Source organism: Neofelis nebulosa, chromosome 5, assembly GCF_028018385.1.
Source record: "Neofelis nebulosa isolate mNeoNeb1 chromosome 5, mNeoNeb1.pri, whole genome shotgun sequence".
NCBI classification, from domain to species: Eukaryota; Metazoa; Chordata; class Mammalia; order Carnivora; family Felidae; genus Neofelis; species Neofelis nebulosa.
Window position 1 is genome coordinate 155,784,185 of NC_080786.1, and position 17,558 is coordinate 155,801,742.

Below are 17,558 nucleotides of genomic sequence, written 5' to 3' on the forward strand. Positions count from 1 at the left end.
GCCCGAAAATTAATTTTTATCTAGAGACTTGGTGTTGCCCAAGACAATTGAGTGTGGTTTGTGGGAGGGACAGACGCCTCCTGATGTCCAGTGACCACACAGTTTGGGTTATTGCATCGCTGTTATTACTGAGGGTGGATAGCAACGCCCGTCTCCTGACCGGTTCCTGGAAATGTACACCAGCACCCTAAGACAAGCACCCCCCCCCCCGAAACAGCCACACGCTGTAGGTGAGAAGTAACACAGCACCAGGAGCCGTATGAGTCAGGAGACAGGCTTCAGTTCACCTCCTCTGTGGAAACGGCTCACATGTTTAAAGGTCACACTTCAGAGAATGACTCAGAAAAAGCATTAGCAGCCCCTGACATCAAAATAGCTACGATACATATGTGAAGCATAGAGTAAAAGGTAGAGAAAATCAACGCAAAGAGGGGGCATTTCGCAGGAGAATTGGAATCTACGAAAAGCACCAAGTGGGACATTCTAGATGAACAAATAAATATTTTAAACAAGGGTGTTTCAGGCGGCTTTCACAGCAGACTGAATACGGCGGAACACAAGAAAATAAATCTGAAGAGAGATCGGTAGAAAATATCCAAAATGAATCACAGAGAGGAAAAAAATCATAAACCCAGAACAAACTGTAAGAAGGACATGACCGATAGCAAACAGGTGTAGGGGAGCCAGAGAGGGAGAGGGATGGAGAGAGAAAAGCAGTATTTGGAGAAAAAATAGCCAACTATCTTCCAAATCTTACGGAAGGTAGTAACCCATAGGTTCAAGAAACTAAATCCAACCAGGATGAATAATTTTAAAAAATTATTAAAACTTAGGGGCGCCTGGTTGAGCGTCTGATTTCTGCTCGGGTCATGAGCTCACGGCTCACGGGTCCGAGCCCCACGTCGGGCTCTGTGCTGACAGCTCAGAGCCTGGAACCTGCTTCGGATTCTGTGTCTCCCTCTCTCTCTCTCTCTCTCTCTCTGTCCCCACCCCCTGCTTGCTCTCTCTCTCTCTCTCAAAAATATATAAAACGTTAAAAAAAATTTTGAGATGGATCCTAAACTTAGCTGTGAAAGCAAAACAATGGTGCTTCTGGAAGAAAACACAGGAAAATATTTTCATATTCTTGTCGTAGGCAGAGATTTCATAAAGAAGGCACGCCTACAGATAGAACCCCCACCCATAACCATCAAGGAAAATATGGAGAACTTGGATTTTATGAAAACAAGGAACACAAGAAACTGAATGGCGAGCCGCAGACTGGGAGCACACACTTCCAACATACCTATGGGACGGAGAACACGTATCCAGAATACATCAAGAAATCCTACCCATCAAGGGCGTCTGGCGGGCTCCATTGGTGGAGCGTTCGACTCTGGATCTCGGGGTTGTGAGTTCGAGCCCCATGTTGGGTGTAGAGATTACTTAAAAATTTAAAAGTCTTGATTAAAAAAAAAAGAAATCCTATAGACCAAGGCTAAAGACAAAACAATGCAATTTTTTTTAAATTTTTTTTTTAACGTTTATTTATTTTTGAGACAGAGAGAAACAGAGCATGAACGGGGGAGGGTCAGAGAGAGGGAGACACAGAATCGGAAACAGGCTCCAGGCTCTGAGCCACCAGCCCAGAGCCTGATGCGGGGCTCGAACTCACGGACCGCGAGATCGTGACCTGGCTGAAGTCGGACGCTTAACCGACGGAGCCACCCAGGCGCCCCAAAACAATGCAATTTTTAAATGAGGGGAAATGGAACTGACGCATCACTAGTCAGTACAGGAAGGAAATTAAAACCTTGGTGATACAATCACCACACACCTGTCAGGGTGGCCACGTTTTCTAAAAAACCAAAAATGCCCAGTGACGGTACGGGTGTGAAGCAGCAGGGAGTATGAATCGGTAGAAACGTAGAAAGCTGATCGGTAGGATTTACTAAAGTTAAACCTTCTTACTTCATAGCCCAGGGATTTCGCTGCCAGACTTTTCCTCAAGGGAAATGAATGTCCGTGTCCCCCAAGAGGACGTGCAGGAAGGCCGATATGACAGCAGTTTCACTCTAATGGCTGAAAACCGGACACAGGCCACCTGCCCGCCTGTGGCAGAAAGGAAAGCAAACTATAAAGGAAGGAGCCGGGGGTGCGCACACATCCACGTGTGAATGGGTTTCAAACACCCCCTGTCGAGTGGAAGAATCCAGACATGAAGAAGTACGTTCGATAAGCCAATTATATGAAGGTGCAGGACAAACAAAACTCATCGATGCTGATCAAAGCCAGAGTAGTACTTGTGTTCAGAGGCGGGGCTTGATTGGGATCGGGCACACGATACAGGTCACACGGTGAAAATGTTCTAGATGGAAATGTTCTATATCGCGATCTGGGCGGTGAGTATCCAAGTGTAGAGACATGTAAAATTCACCCATCCTGACATTGACATTTTTGTGCTCTACTTTAAAAAGTGAAAAGAAATCCTTCCTACGGGGGGAAAAATGTTGCGATCTCTGGAGCCAGCCTTGACTGTTTAGGCTCTGAGATTGGGTCCTGGGAGAGTGGGACTTCAGGCAAGTTACATAACCTCTCTGTGCCTTACTTCCCCACTGTGGATAGTAATAGTGTCTGGCCCACGCAGTTGTGATGAGGATTAAGTGAATTAGCAGCTGTAAAGTTCAAAGCACTATTCTCGAAACCACCATGGCCTCTAAGGTTATCAGTTTTTGCTATTAGGTGATGGCTGCTCTCCCCTAAAGCCCTGAGCTCTCAGAAGCTTCACTAGCTCACTTTGTCCCCACTTTGCAGCGACGATCATTGACCAGAGTTATCATGATATGATGTTATGTAAGTTATTCTAGACCTTCCACTAGGAGATGCTCCCTTTATCCTTGACTATTACCCTCAAGGCCCTGATGAACTGTAGTCTTTGCTGTTAATTGTTTTAAACGTGTGTCATTAAAAAAATAAATTTCACAGCACTCCAAAAAGTGAAATCTATCATCTGACCAAAAGCGGGAAGCTACCCGTAGACGGGCACTCGGCCAGTCTGTGGGCAGACAGGTGCTATTTTGTGACAGTAACCCCAGAGGGAGCAGACCGACCCTTAGTAACCTCTCATGCTTCCTGTTTGCTGCAGGAACCATTGCACTGGTAATATTATTATGCATGTGATTGCATTATGCCCATTTTAAAACAATTCGTTTTGTATGGACACAGAACAGAAACTGAAATCGTGGCTTCTGGTTTGGGGGTTTTCACATGTCTGCAGTGATGAAAATTGAAATCCTGGCCTGCATAAGGCAGACGTTACTTCCCTTTCTTAATGGCAAAATAAATACGTTGCGTGCAGAGGGGTCTGTTTTGCAGCAGAAGGGCTCCCTGGGAAGTGTTTACATCTAAGCTTGTGGGTAAGTCGCTGACAAGGGGCTTTTTAGTAAAAAAAAAAAAAAAAAAAAAAATTTTAATATAAATGTATACAGTAAATGTAGCCAGTTGTAGATCAAAGAAACGATGTCGTGTGTGTTAGCACGGGCACCGACAAAAATTTATAATGTAAGCTGTGACGTGAAGTGCCTGTGACTGAGATCAGTCAGCCGGCAAATACTGGACAGCCATGTAGGAGGCAGGCATCTGCTGGATGTTGGGGCTCAGTGAGAATGGGCCAGAGCCTCTCTGTCCTCCGAGCCCACAGACCAGTGAGGGAAACACGACCAGTCCGTAAATGTGGATGAGTTGCCTGTCAAGGAAAAGTAAGATGCCTTAATTTTTTTCCAGTTTTATTGAGAATGAATCGACAGGTAATATGGTACTAGTCCAAAGTGTGCCATGTAACGATTTGATAATGTTTGTATCTCCAAAGAATCACCACAATAAGCGTAGCTGACACCCATCACCTCGCATAGTTACGAGTTTTTTTCCTGTGAGGAGAACTTTTAAGATTTATTCTCTTAGTGGGGCGCCTGGGTGGTTCCGTCGGTTAAGCGTCCGACTTCGGCTCAGGTCATGATCTCCCGGTTCGTGTGTTCGAGCCCCGCGTCGGGCTCTGTGTCGACAGCTCGGAGCCTGGAGCCTGCTTGGGATTCTGTGTCTCCCTCTCTCTCTGCACCACCCCTGCTTGTGCTGTGTCTCTCTGTCTTTCAAAAATGAATAAACGTTAAAAAAAATTTCAGATTTATTCTCTTAGCGGTTCTCAAAGACACAATACGGTAATGTTCACCGTGCCCTACGTACGTTACATCCTCCAGGACTTACTTATCTTATAACTAGAAGTTTTAACCTTTGACTACCATACTGACGCCTTAACATTTGATATTGAAATGTCACTCTGAGCTAGGAGTTCCTTTGTACATTTATGCACCCATTTTTCCCACACAGAACTGTTCATCACAGGAAGAAGAGAAGAGTAAGCCATTTGGGAGGATGGTGAGTAATGACAACAGTGGGGGAGGGTGGGAGAAGGTCATGGTCTGAGGACCTGGAAGGCAATATCAGAGGCACACGAGCTACCCACTCTTCCCTCTTCTCAGCTCCCAGGCACTGTAACTACCCCATCTTATCCAACTGCCACGGTGGTGCTCTTGATATTCCCATTTTGCTGATGAAGACTGAGGCTTTGAGACGTTAGGACCGGCTCAGCACCACAGATGGCTAACGATGGGGCCCGCATCCTATCCATCACTGTCCCTGCAGGTGCCTGGGTGCCTGTGCACGCACACACATAATTTCTAGTAGGGAGGAAGAACACTGTCCCATCCCTCCTCACCTTCTCACCTTCACAGTTGACAAAGAACGGTCATAAATGCTTCGTTGCCCAGCAGCCCACCGTGTGGTCCTGAGTGACCTAGTGCTCTCTGGTTCCGTGTCCTCTCCCTATTCATCCCTAAAACTCTACCTCCTACTTCCTCCCTCCCCATGCTCCATGCGACGTCTATTTTCTGCCACAGGGTGGTCTAAGGCCACCTCATCTGGAGTGGCCTCACTCAGGACTGTCCTGTGACTTAAAAAAAAAAAAATCAGTCTTTGAATTTTGAGTTAATTGCAGGCTCCCATGGAGTTGTAAGAAAGAACAAAGAGAGACCCTATGTGCCCTTTACCTAGCTCCCTCCATGGTAACATCTTGCAAAATTGCAGTACAACGTCACATCCCGGATACTGACACTGATAGAGTCCAGATACAGAATGCCATCCACACAAGGGTCCCTCATCCCCCCCCCTTCTATAGCTCCATTCTCTTTCTTTCCACTCAATCCCCTCCCTAACTCTTGACAACCACAAACCTGTTCCCCATTTGTGTAATTTTGCCATTTCAAGAATGGCACATAAATGGAATTATACAATGTATAACCTCTTAGGACTGGCCTTTTCCAGGAGAATTCTCCAGAGATCCATCCAGGTTGTTGGGTATTGAATAGTTCTTTGGTTTTTATCGCTGAGTAGCGATCCATATTACAGACGGGCGACAGTTTAACTATCTACCTATTGACAGACATCTGGGTTGTTTGTAGGTTTTGGCTATTACAGATAGAACTGTGTAAACATTTCTTGCTAATTTTTGTGGGAATGTAAGTTTTCATTCTCTGGGACAAATGTCCAGGAGTGCAATTGCTAGAAGCTGAGGCGATGGCCTTCTATTTCTATTTTTCTGAGTGCTTTTTTTAAAGCCATGAATAGGTGTTCAACTTTGTCAAGGGCTTTTTCCACATCAACTGGCACGATTGTATGATTTTTCTTCTTTAGTCTGTTAATATGGTGTACTACAATATGGTGTTCACATATTGAACCAGAGTTGCATGCTTGGGATAAACCCCACTTGGACATAGTGTATCATTTTAAATGTATATTGTCGAATTGTTCGCTAATATTTTGTTAATGGTTTTTGCGTCTATATTTATGAGGGATTTTGGTCTGTAGTTTTTCCTTTTTTAATACTTCACTGATACGAGGGTAATACTAGTTAAATAAAATGAGTTGGGAAGAGTTCCCTTCTTTTCTATTTCTGGAGGAGATTGTATAGAATTGGTGTGAATTCTTCAAACATTTGGTAGAACTCTCCAGGGAAGCTGTCTGGGCCTGGAGAGTTCCTTCTTTCTTTCTTCCTTCCTTCCTTCCTTCCTTCCTTCCTTCCTTACCTCCTTCCTTCCTCTTTTTGAGTTTTAAAATGATGAGTTCAATTTCCTAAATAGTTATAGGGCTATTCAAATAACCTATGTCTTTTTTGAGGAATTCATTCATTGCATCTAAATTGTCAAATTTATTGTGCAGAGTTGTCTGTATTGTTGCCTTACGGTCTTCCAGATGTCTGTAGGATCTGTATTGATGTCCCCTGCCTTGTCTTTAATATTGGTAATTTGTGTCTTCTGTGTTTCTTCTTTGTCAGTCTTGCTGGAGGTTTTTCAGTTTTACGGATCATTTCTAAATGATCGTGTTTCATTGATTTTCTTTATTCATCCATTTTTAATTTCATTGATTTCTGCTCATATCTTTATGATTTCCTATATTTTGGTTTATTTTTCTCTTCTTTTTCTACATTCTTGAGGTAAGAGTTTATATTATGGATTTGAGATTTTTCTTCATTTTTAATGAGGAAATTTTAACTTTAAAATATGCTTTTAGCACTACACATTTCCACTCCACACTGATGTAGTCCTCACATGTGTACTTTGATACAGGTACTTTCATTTTAATTCAGTTGACTGTATTTCATTTGCCCTTGGGATCCCCTCTTAGACTCATGGATTATTTAGAAGTGAACTGTTTCGATTCCAAGTGTTGGAGATTTTCCTATCATCTTTTTATTATTGATTTCTAGTTTGATTCCATTTGGGTCAGAGAACACCCTCTGCATAATTTCAGTTCTTTTGAATGTGTTGAGGTTTGTTTTATAAGGATAAGATCTATGTTGGTCAAATGTTCCATGAACATTTGAGAAGAATGTGCATTCTCCCATTGTTGGCTGGAGCGTTCTATAAATACTGATTGGATCCTGTCGCTCAGGGGTGCTACTGAGTTCTGTAACCTCGCTGATTTTTCTGTCTAGTTGTTCTAGTGGTTGTTGAGAGAGGCGATTACGTCTCTGGCTGTAATTGTGAATTTATCTATTTCTTCATTCAGTTCTATCAGATTTTGCTTCACATAGCTTGTAGTTCTGTTGTTTGGGGAATTTACACTTAAAGGTTTTTTTAATGTTTATTTTGAGAGAGACAGAAACAGAGAGCCAGCAGGGAAGGGGCAGAGACAGAGAGAGACACAGAATCTGAAGCAGGCTCGAACTCACAAAGCGCGAGATCATGACTTGAGCTAAAGTCAGAGGCTTAACTGACTGAGCCACCCAGGTGCCCCTGTAAGTATTGACATGTAATGTAAGTATTGACATGTTGGGCTTAAGTATGTATTTTATTTTTTATTTTCCATGTTCTATGTTTTTCGTTTTCCTGTTTTCTTTTTTCTGCCTTCCTAGGAGTCACTTGAACATTTTTTGTTTAGAATTGCTTTCTGACTTCTCTGTGTTTTGAAAGCATCTCTTTGTATTACTTTTTTAGTGGTTTCTCTAGGTGTTACATTACATGACATCAGTCTTTTAGTGTCATGGTTTTATAAGTTGGAGTTGTCATGTAGAGATCTTGTCTCCCCTTATACCTCCTCACCCTCCTTTGTTTATAATGTAATTGTCTTAAATATTTACTTTACACACATGTAGAAGCACATCAAACAATATTACAACTTTTGCTTTAACCATCAAATGCAATTTGAAAAACTCAAGAGTGAAAGGAAAAGTTTATTTTGTTTACTCATATTTTTACTTAAAGTGTTCTTTCTCTTTTTGGATGTACAAAACTTCCTTCTTTTACCATTTTCTCTATGTTTTGGAGAATTTCCTTCAGCCATTTTTTTAGGGTATGTGTACTTGTAACACATTTTCTTAAATTTGTCTTGATTTCCCTTTCACTCCTGGATTTTTTTTCTGGATATAAGAGTCTAGGTTGATAGTTCTTTTCTTTCCGCGAGTGAAAAATGTTGTGCCAATTCTTTCCAACCACTGTTGTTTTCAGTAAGAAATCTGCTGTAATTTGAATTGCTTTTTCTTTCCAGGTAAGATGTCATGTCTCCCTCACTGTCTTCAGTATCAGAAGTTTGACTATGGCATGTCTTATTGTAGATTTATTTGGATTTATCCTATTTGGAATTACTTAACTTCTTGAATCTTTTGAATCTGGAGGTTTCTGTCTTTTGCCAAATCTGGAAGTTTTTAGCCATTATTTCTTTGAGTATTTCCAACCTCCAAACACCCTTCTGAGACTATAGGTATTCTGTTAGATCTTCTGTTAGGGTCCCATAGAGCCCTCAGCCTCTGCTCATGTATAGTAGTCCATTTTCTCCCTGTTGTCCAGACTGGATAATTCCTGTCATTCTATTGTCCAGTTTGTTGATTCTTTCCTTTCTCCTCTCCATTCTGCTGTTGGGCCCATCTGCTGAGTTTTCCATTTTAGGTATCGTATTTTTCAGTTCTAAAATTTCCATTTCATTTTCTTTATATCTTCTATTTCTTTGCTGAGACTTTCTGTCTTCATTTGTTTCAAGTGTTGTCACAATTGTTAACTGAAGCATTTTGATGAAGGTTGCTTTTAAATTTTGTGAGGTAATCATGGCATTTTTTGTCATCTTGATGTTAGCATCCAGTGACTGCTTTTTTTCATTTGAATTGTGATTTTCTTGGTTCTTGGATAATGAGATTTTTGATGGAAACCTAAATATTTTTGATATTATGTAATGAAACTTTAGATCTTATTTAAGCTTTCTGTTTCAGTTAGCTTCCTCTGATATCACGAAGGTAGGAGAAGTGGGAGGGCACTGCCTCGTTACTGCCAGATGAGGGTAGAAGTCCAGGTTTTCTGCTCAGTCTTTGTTGACCTCCAAGGGAGGAGCTCCTCATTACTGCTGGGAAGGATTGGAGTTTGGATCCCCTCTTGGCTTCCACCCATACCTCCCCGGCTGGGAGAGATAGGGGACCTCATTATGCTCCCCACCTGATCTCCACTGGCACCATGGTTGGGGGAGATTGTAGAGTTCCTGTTGACACTGGGCGGTGGTGAAGGTCCTGACTCTACTGGATCTCCTCTGCCACCGTCCCAGTGAGGAAAGGGGAGGCTCCTCATTACTGCCTGGTGCGGACGGATTCCAGCCTCCGTTTATGGTCTTCTCTGCCACCATGTTGACCAGGGATGGGGACAGGTTCTGGTGCTCCATTATGGCCTGAGGAGGGTGGAAATTAGGCTCGCCACTCATCTTTATTGGTGTAGGTGGGATGGGGCCACACTTTATCATGTGGTGTTTGACTGGAGTAGAGCAGTAATTGCCGAAAAAACGTCTATATTTCTAGGGTGCCCCTTTTCTGTTCTTTTGGCTGTTTGGGGTGGGGGGCTTTTTTTTTTTTTTTTTTTTTTTTTTTTTTTTTTTTGCTTGTTTGTGCCCATTAGCATTTCCAGGTTGTTGGTTTCTTCAAATGAGTGTTTGGGATATATGAGTCACAAAGAAAACCCGGGGACCTCAGCCAGTGTGGTTCCTTGCGTCCCCTAAGGTGTGCATTGGTGGTATAGTGGTGAGCATAGCTGCCTTCCTTGGGTCCCCCAAGGTCCTTGGGCCATGGTCTCCTCACATTTGTTTTGTATAATGTCCAGAGTTTTTAGCCGTGCTTCGGTGGGGGGAATAGAGAAAAGCACATCTGCCCCATCCCCACCCCCACTAGCATGCCTGTGATTTTTAACACATCGAACACGCACTTCTTTTTTTTTTTTTTTTTTTTTTAAATTTTTTTTAACGTTTATTTAATTTTGAGACAGAGAGAGACAGAGCATGAACGGGGGAGGGGGCAGAGAGAGAGGGAGACACAGAATCGGAAACAGGCTCCAGGCTCTGAGCCATCAACCCAGAGCCTGACGCGGGGCTCGAACTCACGGACCGCGAGATCGTGACCTGAGCCGAAGTCGGACGCTTAACCGACTGAGCCACCCAGGCGCCCCGTGAACACGCACTTCTTCTGATCTCTCTCCCTGTTTGAAAGAGGTGTGGTGCTCAAGTGCGAAGAGTACTCAGCAAGAGTCCGGAGACCCGGGGTTTCCAAACCTCAGGGAACCCGCATCACCGTGTTTCCAAGGCAGGATCATTTACTGAGATAATTTCGGAAGCTGATTTCCTTGCTTTAGCTATTTTCCCCTCCCTTCCCTTAAAAAGTAGCCAAATCTTTTTAATTAAATTGTTTCTCTCTTGCCTTGGGGACTTGTGAGTTGCAGGGGCCTGCCCAGAAGTTTCCAGCCATGCAGAAAATAATCTCCCCAACCAAATTTTTGCTTCCAAAAGCCCAGGTTCAAGTAGGTGATTGCCCAGGTCTTCCTGGGGAGTTGGGGGGGGGGGGGGCGGGTGAGTGGAGGAGAGAGGGAGGCGGCTCAGGAAAAACATCCCCTGGCTGGGGAGGGGACAGGTGGGGTTTGCGGATCACAGGAGAGCTCCGGTGTCTCGGGGAGGCAAGAGGACTTCAGGGCAAAGAGCACACTGGACTCCACCTGTGGTCTTTGGAGCAAGGAGAGTAGGTCTGTACCAGAGCTGACACAGTATGGAGGCCTTGCCTTCCAGGGACCAGGGGCAGATTATTTGACTGCTGAGAAAAACAAAATGTGGTCTGCCCTGTACTTGGGGCTGGAGTGTCAGATCCTAGTGTGTTCCAGTGAGGGCATCCGCCTTCTTACCTTGAGGGGACGTCCTGAGTGTCACATGGGACAATGCCTGTTAGAGCACCTTCCAAAACATTAGAGGTTGTTCAACATAACTCATGATTTTTATCAAGCACCTACTCTGGCTAGATGCCAGCATGATTTTGGAGACAAAGAAACATTCCAGAAGCATTGGGATTTATGACCTCCTGGGGGAGATAAGGCACGTGCCTAGGTGAACAGAGGCTAAGGCAATAAAGGGTTATGAGGTTGACCTATAAACTCGTTGTGAGATCTCCTCCATAGACTGGCTTAGGGGCCCTGACTTTTAACAGACTGTGTGTCCTAATCAGGATTTTCAGGCTTCAAATGACTGAAACCTAATTCGTACTAGTTCAAGGTCAGAGGGAAAGTGCTGGGTCTCTTAATGAGGATGACCAACATTTATTTATAAGACACACACTATGAGTCAGACGTGATTATCAAAAATTTGACTCATTTAATCCTCCCAAATGATCCTATGAGGTGGACACAGCTGTCACTCTCTTCACAGCTGCGGTCAGGGAGGTGCCAAGAGGCACGGACCTGTTCAAGGTGCCCAGCGGGTCCTGCCGTGCAGGCAGGGAAGATGGCCGCCACATGGGGAGGTCAACTCTCTTCTCAGGGCCCTGGCGAGTCCCCGGGACAACTCTGATGGCTCCATGGGGCTTGCAAGTCCTCTCCAGAAAAAATGCAGTGGCCCGAGGGTTGGAACGTTCCGACTGGTTCCCGGTGGGGGTTGCGTTCTAGGATTGATAGAGGGAGGGCAGCTCCACAGAGGAAAAGTGGGGTGCACCCTATGGGTTTGGTTATTTCCCAACTGGAAAGCTCGAAAGGGCTCAGTGGAAGGTTTTTATTTATGTGTGGGAGGAGGCCTCCAGGAGTTTTCCTGTGTCTGTCTCTGAGACTTCCCCCCTGATCTTCAGCTTTGGAGGTCATTTCATCGCCAGATGTTATTTTCTCTTTCTTCATTTGTGGAGATTGTTTTCCTAGAACTTTCCTGCCACTCTCTATTCTGTGCTAATGGAGGAAAACAGGAATAATCTGCAACACTTACTACTTCCTAATTTAGTTTGTGAATATTTACCTGCATTTTTCTTTTCCTGCAAGCATCCCTCATGGACCTCATCTTCCCATCTTCTGGCGCGCCCCCTCTCCCTCCCTCCACCCTGCGTGCACCTGCAGCCCCTCTTCTGCCCCCACCTCCCAGCAGGGTGAGGAGACAGAGGCCCCCTGGGGGACTGGGCCAGAGGGTGCCATGCGGGACTGGAGACGGAACGTGGCAAGAGGCGGGAGGGCCAGCAAAACAGGAACCCAGCAAACCATGGAGACGAAAACAATGTTTCTTTAGAATGAAGCAGCTTATAGAGAGTTTGCTACGCAGGTCCAGCCTAGGCTGCCCTCCCTGACACCCCGTATGTGTCTTCCGCTATTTCCCATCTCTGCCCACAAGGGCTGGGACATGGTTTTCCTTTGCACCTGCTTTAACCTCTTAATATTCTGTGTCTTCCTTCCCTCCCCACCCCTCCCGCCTTCTCTCTCTTTCCCTCTTTCTCTCTCTTCCTATTTTAAAGTGGAGGCATTGGCTTTCATGTAAACAGAGACAGAAAAGGCCCAATGGCCCTAATTCTCTGCTAACATGGCAGAGAAAGGATCAGAAAAGCCAACAGGGCATGGGCCACGACCCCAGGTAGGTCTCTAGCACCTGCTGCGAGGTCGTAGGTCTGGGATACAGCAGGGGTGGGATTTACCCCGCTGGCCCAGCCCAGGGGTCCCCACCACGTTTCCCCCCCCCCCCACCATGAGCCAGGAGTCCAGGAGGAGTGACAAGCCCCTTTCCTGCTGGCTATTATGACACCATATTTGCTTTTACTTGTCTGAAAACGTTCACCTTCAGAGTCAGAGCTCTGGGTGGTAGAAAGCAAAGCTAGCAAACACCTCTCTCCACCGTCCCCTCCTAAACCCACTTTCCTTGAGGCTTTGGGGAAAGAAGTCCCATTAGCCTCCACGTTGTCACTGTGCAGAGACAGGTGTAGTGGAAGGGGCGCTGGAGACTGGGCAGGGAGACCCGTGTGGTTTTGTGTTTTCCTCCATGAAATGGTGGTGTGTGAAATGAGGGAGATGTTCTTATGCTGGAAGATGGGCAGGACAGGCACTTTTCCACCCCGGAGGGGATGCCGGGAGGCCCGTGCACCCCACTCTGCCTCTCCCTTAAACCACACAGCAAGTGCGCAGCTCAGGTAAAGAAGGATCCCTGAAGTATGGTGAGTTCACGGGAGAAGTTACAAACATACCCAATCTGGATAAGAACTTCAACTTTCCACCGTGACTACCGCCTGACTACACTATAGGGCAGGGTTTTCTCTGTTTTGTACCCTGTGTTCCAATGTGGAGATCAGCTCTGGGCAGAGCAGGCAATCTCTGAGTGTCCGCTAAGGCGGGGCAGGGGGTGGGGCTAAAGTCGTAGGTTCTGGAAAACGAAGTTGAGGTTGGTGTAGCTCTGTTGTTGAGCAGAAGAAAAGCAGCCGATAGAGTCCGCTTAGATCAGTTCAGAGCCAGCCACCCTGTAAGCAAAGAAGGTTCAAGGTCAAAATTGCTGGAAACCAAATTGCCAAAATATGAAGAAGACCGTTTTAATAGAGAATATGTTCATTAGATGTCTTCCTCGCCAGCTGGGAGTGGGGAGGCTGGGAAGCCATGGGATGTCCCCAAAGATTGCTCTGGAGGGATCTTGTGTTGGGGACCTGCAGGGGTGGGGCAGTCCAAGAGGCTAAGCCAGCCTCACCCCTTGCGGCCGGCTCCCTGCAGACGTTCACCTGTGTCAGTCCGCAGGCCCGTTATGAGCCCGTCTGGATGTCTGACCAACCATCCCTCCCTTCACTGGACACCAAGGGCAGAACACTTGCACCCAAGGCCAAGTCCTCAGGGTGCCCCCCCCCATCTCCCAGCCTTAGTGGCTGGCCATCTTGCAGAGATAAATCGGACAGCCTTTAAAGTGGAATTTGGGGGATAACAGGCCAACTAGGCAACTGTGAGTACGTAATTATAAAGAAAGTGAATTCAGTCCCTGGTGATTGAGTCCACTGGCCTGCGTGTGCCCAGGGTATCAGGGAGCTGGTTCTGCCCCGGGGAAGCTTGTCCTTATTGGTGGTCTGAGTGGAGCCTGGGAACACTGGCTTCCCAGTGAAAGGAGGGAGTACCTTGAATAGGCAGTCAGTGGTTTACCCCAAGCTTCACGAGGGACACTGGGTAAATGGAACCCGCACAGGGGAAGGTAAGCAGGAAGAAGGGGCATGGTCCAAGAAGCAACGATGGGGGGCTCAGGGACTTTCCGTCTCTAGGCAAAGGCCTGGAGAGAAATACAGGGCCTTGATCGAACAACTCAGGGCCTACCGTGGGGAGGAGGGCTGGCTCTGTGACCGTGGATCACAGATCACCCAGGGTGACTGGGAGTCCAGTTGGGCACATGTTGGCAATGACATTGCTGGCAATGACAGCTACTTAGTGTCGCAAGGGCCGCATGATGGGTGAGTGCCTCTCCACGGGAAGTTTTCAAGCTCGGCCCGGCCCGCCTGTCAGTGGTGTCTTAGCAGAAATTCCTATTGGGTTTGGGCTCTGGACTGGACAGTCTTGTGACGAGCTTCTCTTGTGTTTGCCTGCGTGGCACACGCACGTCCGCTCAGAGTGCTCCAAAATGGCCTCGGTGAAGCACCCGTGTCCTAACCTTTCTGCACGGTTCCCCTGCTCTCCCCTGTGGCCTGTTTGACCGGGCTAATCGATGTTTGGCACGTGCAAGCCTGAAGCTGCTGGGTGGGCTGGGCAGAGACAGCGTTGCTGGGGGTGGGCGGTGGGGGGGGGGAGGTCAGCAGAGGGATGGTGGAGGCATGGAAAAACCTAGAGATCAAGAACCTAGGACAACGCATTACCTTTAACATAACCCAGTTGGGGTTGAGTTTCTGTTACTTACAACCTAGAGTCCTGAGACAAACATCACAGATCTGACTTAGTCTGCTGTGTGCATATTCCCTGCTTTGGCACCAGAGGATTGGGATTGGATTGCTTGCCAGGGGCCATGCATGGTGGGAAGTGCTCAACATGCCCTAGTTCCCGTGTGGCTGAGAGTCTAATTACCCAGTGTGCAGATGTAGAAGGGAGTACTCTTTGAGCACCTGCAATGGGAAAGCCGGCAGCTCGAGTCACGCCAACAAGGCCCCGCTTTCCCGCTGTCCTCCCTCCCTGGCTTCATACTCAGCTCCTACATGCTGTCCCCTCGGCCATCCCCTGAAGCCCAGCAAGCATCGCCTTACATCTCTAGTTCCTCACCAACCAGTGCTATAAATTGCATAACACAGAACTGGGGGGGGAGGGGGGAGGTTTCCAGAAGGAAATTCCGGACATGTCCCTGGGAGTGAGGAGAATGGATACTGGACAGAGAATGGAGGCCAGCACAACGGGACCACAATGTCACATTACTTGCCCTGACCACAGAGCGGGGCAGTGTCCAGGCATGTTCCAGGAGAAATCCCATCTGCCCCAGAGCAGGTGCTGGGCTGCAGGGCTGGTCAGCCACCCTGGGCCCCAGAAGCCAGGCCCCTTTGCCTCTGCCTTTTGGCCTCATCTCTCCCCAGGAGGCTTCTGCATTTGAATCCTCTTTCCAGAACACTTGGAGTTTTTTGGCTTCCCCGTTCACTACGTTTAAGGCACCACACAGCCTGCTGGGCCCGCCGTGCACAGTGGCCCCTGAAAATACCGTGGTCAGGATTCCTTCGTCTTGGCCAAAGGTAGAATCGAGGTAATGCGTCCACCTTCAAGCGAAACTATTCGGACAAAAGCAGGGCCACACTCCCCTTGAACTCGTATATTGTAACGCCCTTTCCTCCTTTGATCTGAGAGGAGAATTCGGCCATGGTCGTCAGACCCCTGGGTGTGAAGTCCACCTGCCTGGCAGGAGAAGCCCTGACTTCTTTCTAGGTGAGGAGAAAGATGGGGACTTGGCTCCTTTGAGGTGTGGGGGGACGGGTGAGCCAGGTGTGCTGGGGTGAGAAAAAATGCGTTCCTACCTGCGGACCCAACATGCAAACCGCTGAACAAAAGCATTAGCCTCCGAGACTGGGAGTAAGAATGTCTTGTCACCATGGTTACCAGGAAATGGACCCACTTATATATAATAAGGGCTTTAGCAGACGCCAGGCCATCTGATATTCCAGTCTGGGGCCAAATGAGAGGGTGCCTGGAGTACCATTCCGTACGCAGTTACCTGAACACAGCTGTGGGCCGTACTGAGCCAGGCGCCGGCAACAAGCCGTGTCTTTTTTTTTATTGGGGTGCGGCCGATGGGCGGGGGCGAGGACAGAGGCCTGGGCACCTTCACCTGGCGTCCCCTTGTTAACCAAAGAGTAGTTCTGCATCTGGCCACAACAGTGCACCAGGAATGCGAATTTGCATCGTCTCAGTGTGTGGAGGAGGAGGGGGGTGTCACCCCAGATACTGAGCTGTAGTGCGGAGGGCAGTGGACCGGCCATCTCTTCTTCTCTAGTCCTCACGCTCCGACCTGGCAGAAAGGTGCTCAACAGTGAAAACAGAAAAGACGCCCTGTCCCTCTACCCTCCTTCCAGACGCCCCCTCGGGCCCCATCCACATAGCCCCGCAGGCTCGGAGGCGGCGGTCCTGGAGGGAGACCCCGGCCGTCAGTTGGACGCCCAGGGCCTCCGGCCCAGCCCCCGCGAGTTTCCGGACCCCGGGGGCTCCGGGGCTGGGGAGGGACAAAAGCTGGGGAGGGACCGCGATGCCGGCCAGGCGGGGGCGCGGGGCGCCGGGGAGAGCGGCGGACTTCAGCCGGCGGGCCCGCCGCCCTCCGCAGGAGCAAAACAAGAGCACGCGCACCTGCCGGCCCCGCCCCGCCCCGCGCGCCGGCCAATCGCGGGGCGTGGGCGGGGCGTGGGCGGGGCCGGCGCGGCGGGCGGGGCCGGAGCCCCAGCGGCAGCAGAAGCCCGAGCCGGCGCGGGGCGCAGCGGCCCAGCCTGGAGCGAGCGCAGCCTCGTGCCCGCCGCCCGTGCCCGCCGCCGCTGCCGCCGCCGCCGCCGCCCGTGCCCGCCGCCCCCGGGGCATGGCCTGTCTGATGGCCGCTTTCTCGGTCGGCACCGCCATGGTGAGTGAGGGCATCCTTCGCCTCCGGGGCTTGCTTCTGTTTTCCAGGAGAGCGAGAAACGCACAAAGCCCCGCACCCTCACCCTGACACCCGCCCCCTGAGTCCCCGGGGAGAAGCCCGGTTCCCATTGCCCCCAGCCCCGGCCACCTGACGCCTCGGGATGCTCCCCGCACCGGCAGGGGACGCGGGGCAGGCGGAGGGGCCAGGAGTGTGCGGGAGGCGGCCGGGCAGCCCCACCAGTGCACAGATGGCCTCGTCTGGGTCCCCTCTGGCTAGGGGCGTGGGGCCTGGGTTCCTGAGCGCACTGAGCTGGGTGGCAGCCTGGGCCCGAGGGAAGGGGGGGGGTCCCTCCCTCCCTGCCGGCGCGCGCGCGGCCCGGACGCGGGGAGCCCGCACTTCCCGCGCCACCCTCCGGAGTGCCTGGCACGGTCTGGGGGAACAAAAGAGGAGGCTGCTCCCTGAGAGCCAAAGCCTGCGCTGCCCCCCGCGCTCCTCAGGGACAGCCTCTCCCGGACGTGCTCGGGAGGGGGTGGCGGATTCCGCGGAGGCAGCCCAGGGGCGAGCCGGATACCTGCAGGCCACCTTCTCTGCACCCTGGAGAGAGCCCAGGGTGGGGACAGGGACGCGGATCTCCCGTTCCCGAGGGTGCCAGCTCCGTAGGGGGACCACCGGGTGCCGGC

The 17,558-nt window shown here is 49.1% G+C and overlaps 1 protein-coding gene and 1 long non-coding RNA gene across 6 annotated transcripts in view; one reads left to right on the top strand and one right to left on the bottom strand.

Moving 5' to 3' along the window:
- The first annotated feature begins 3,329 nt into the window (after positions 1–3,329).
- ABCG1 (ATP binding cassette subfamily G member 1) overlaps positions 3,330–17,558 on the top strand; it is an 81,226-nt gene continuing 66,997 nt past the window's right edge. Inside the window, exons 1-2 of one of the 5 annotated variants that reach the window (XM_058732090.1) lie at positions 3,330–3,395; positions 4,363–4,410. In XM_058732090.1, the coding sequence (XP_058588073.1) occupies positions 4,408–4,410 (3 nt within the window). In that variant the 5' untranslated portion in view covers positions 3,330–3,395; positions 4,363–4,407. Of the gene's footprint in view, positions 3,396–4,362; positions 4,411–16,711; positions 16,879–17,558 lie in introns of those variants that run through there. The other 4 variants (XM_058732088.1, XM_058732089.1, XM_058732091.1 and 1 more) reach the window with 4 other exon arrangements.
- Positions 11,570–16,567, bottom strand: LOC131512897 (uncharacterized). Its single transcript, XR_009262369.1, has 3 exons — positions 15,988–16,567; positions 13,106–13,294; positions 11,570–11,750 (listed from the first exon to the last, which is right to left on the bottom strand). It is a non-coding gene; the product is annotated as an uncharacterized LOC131512897 (long non-coding RNA).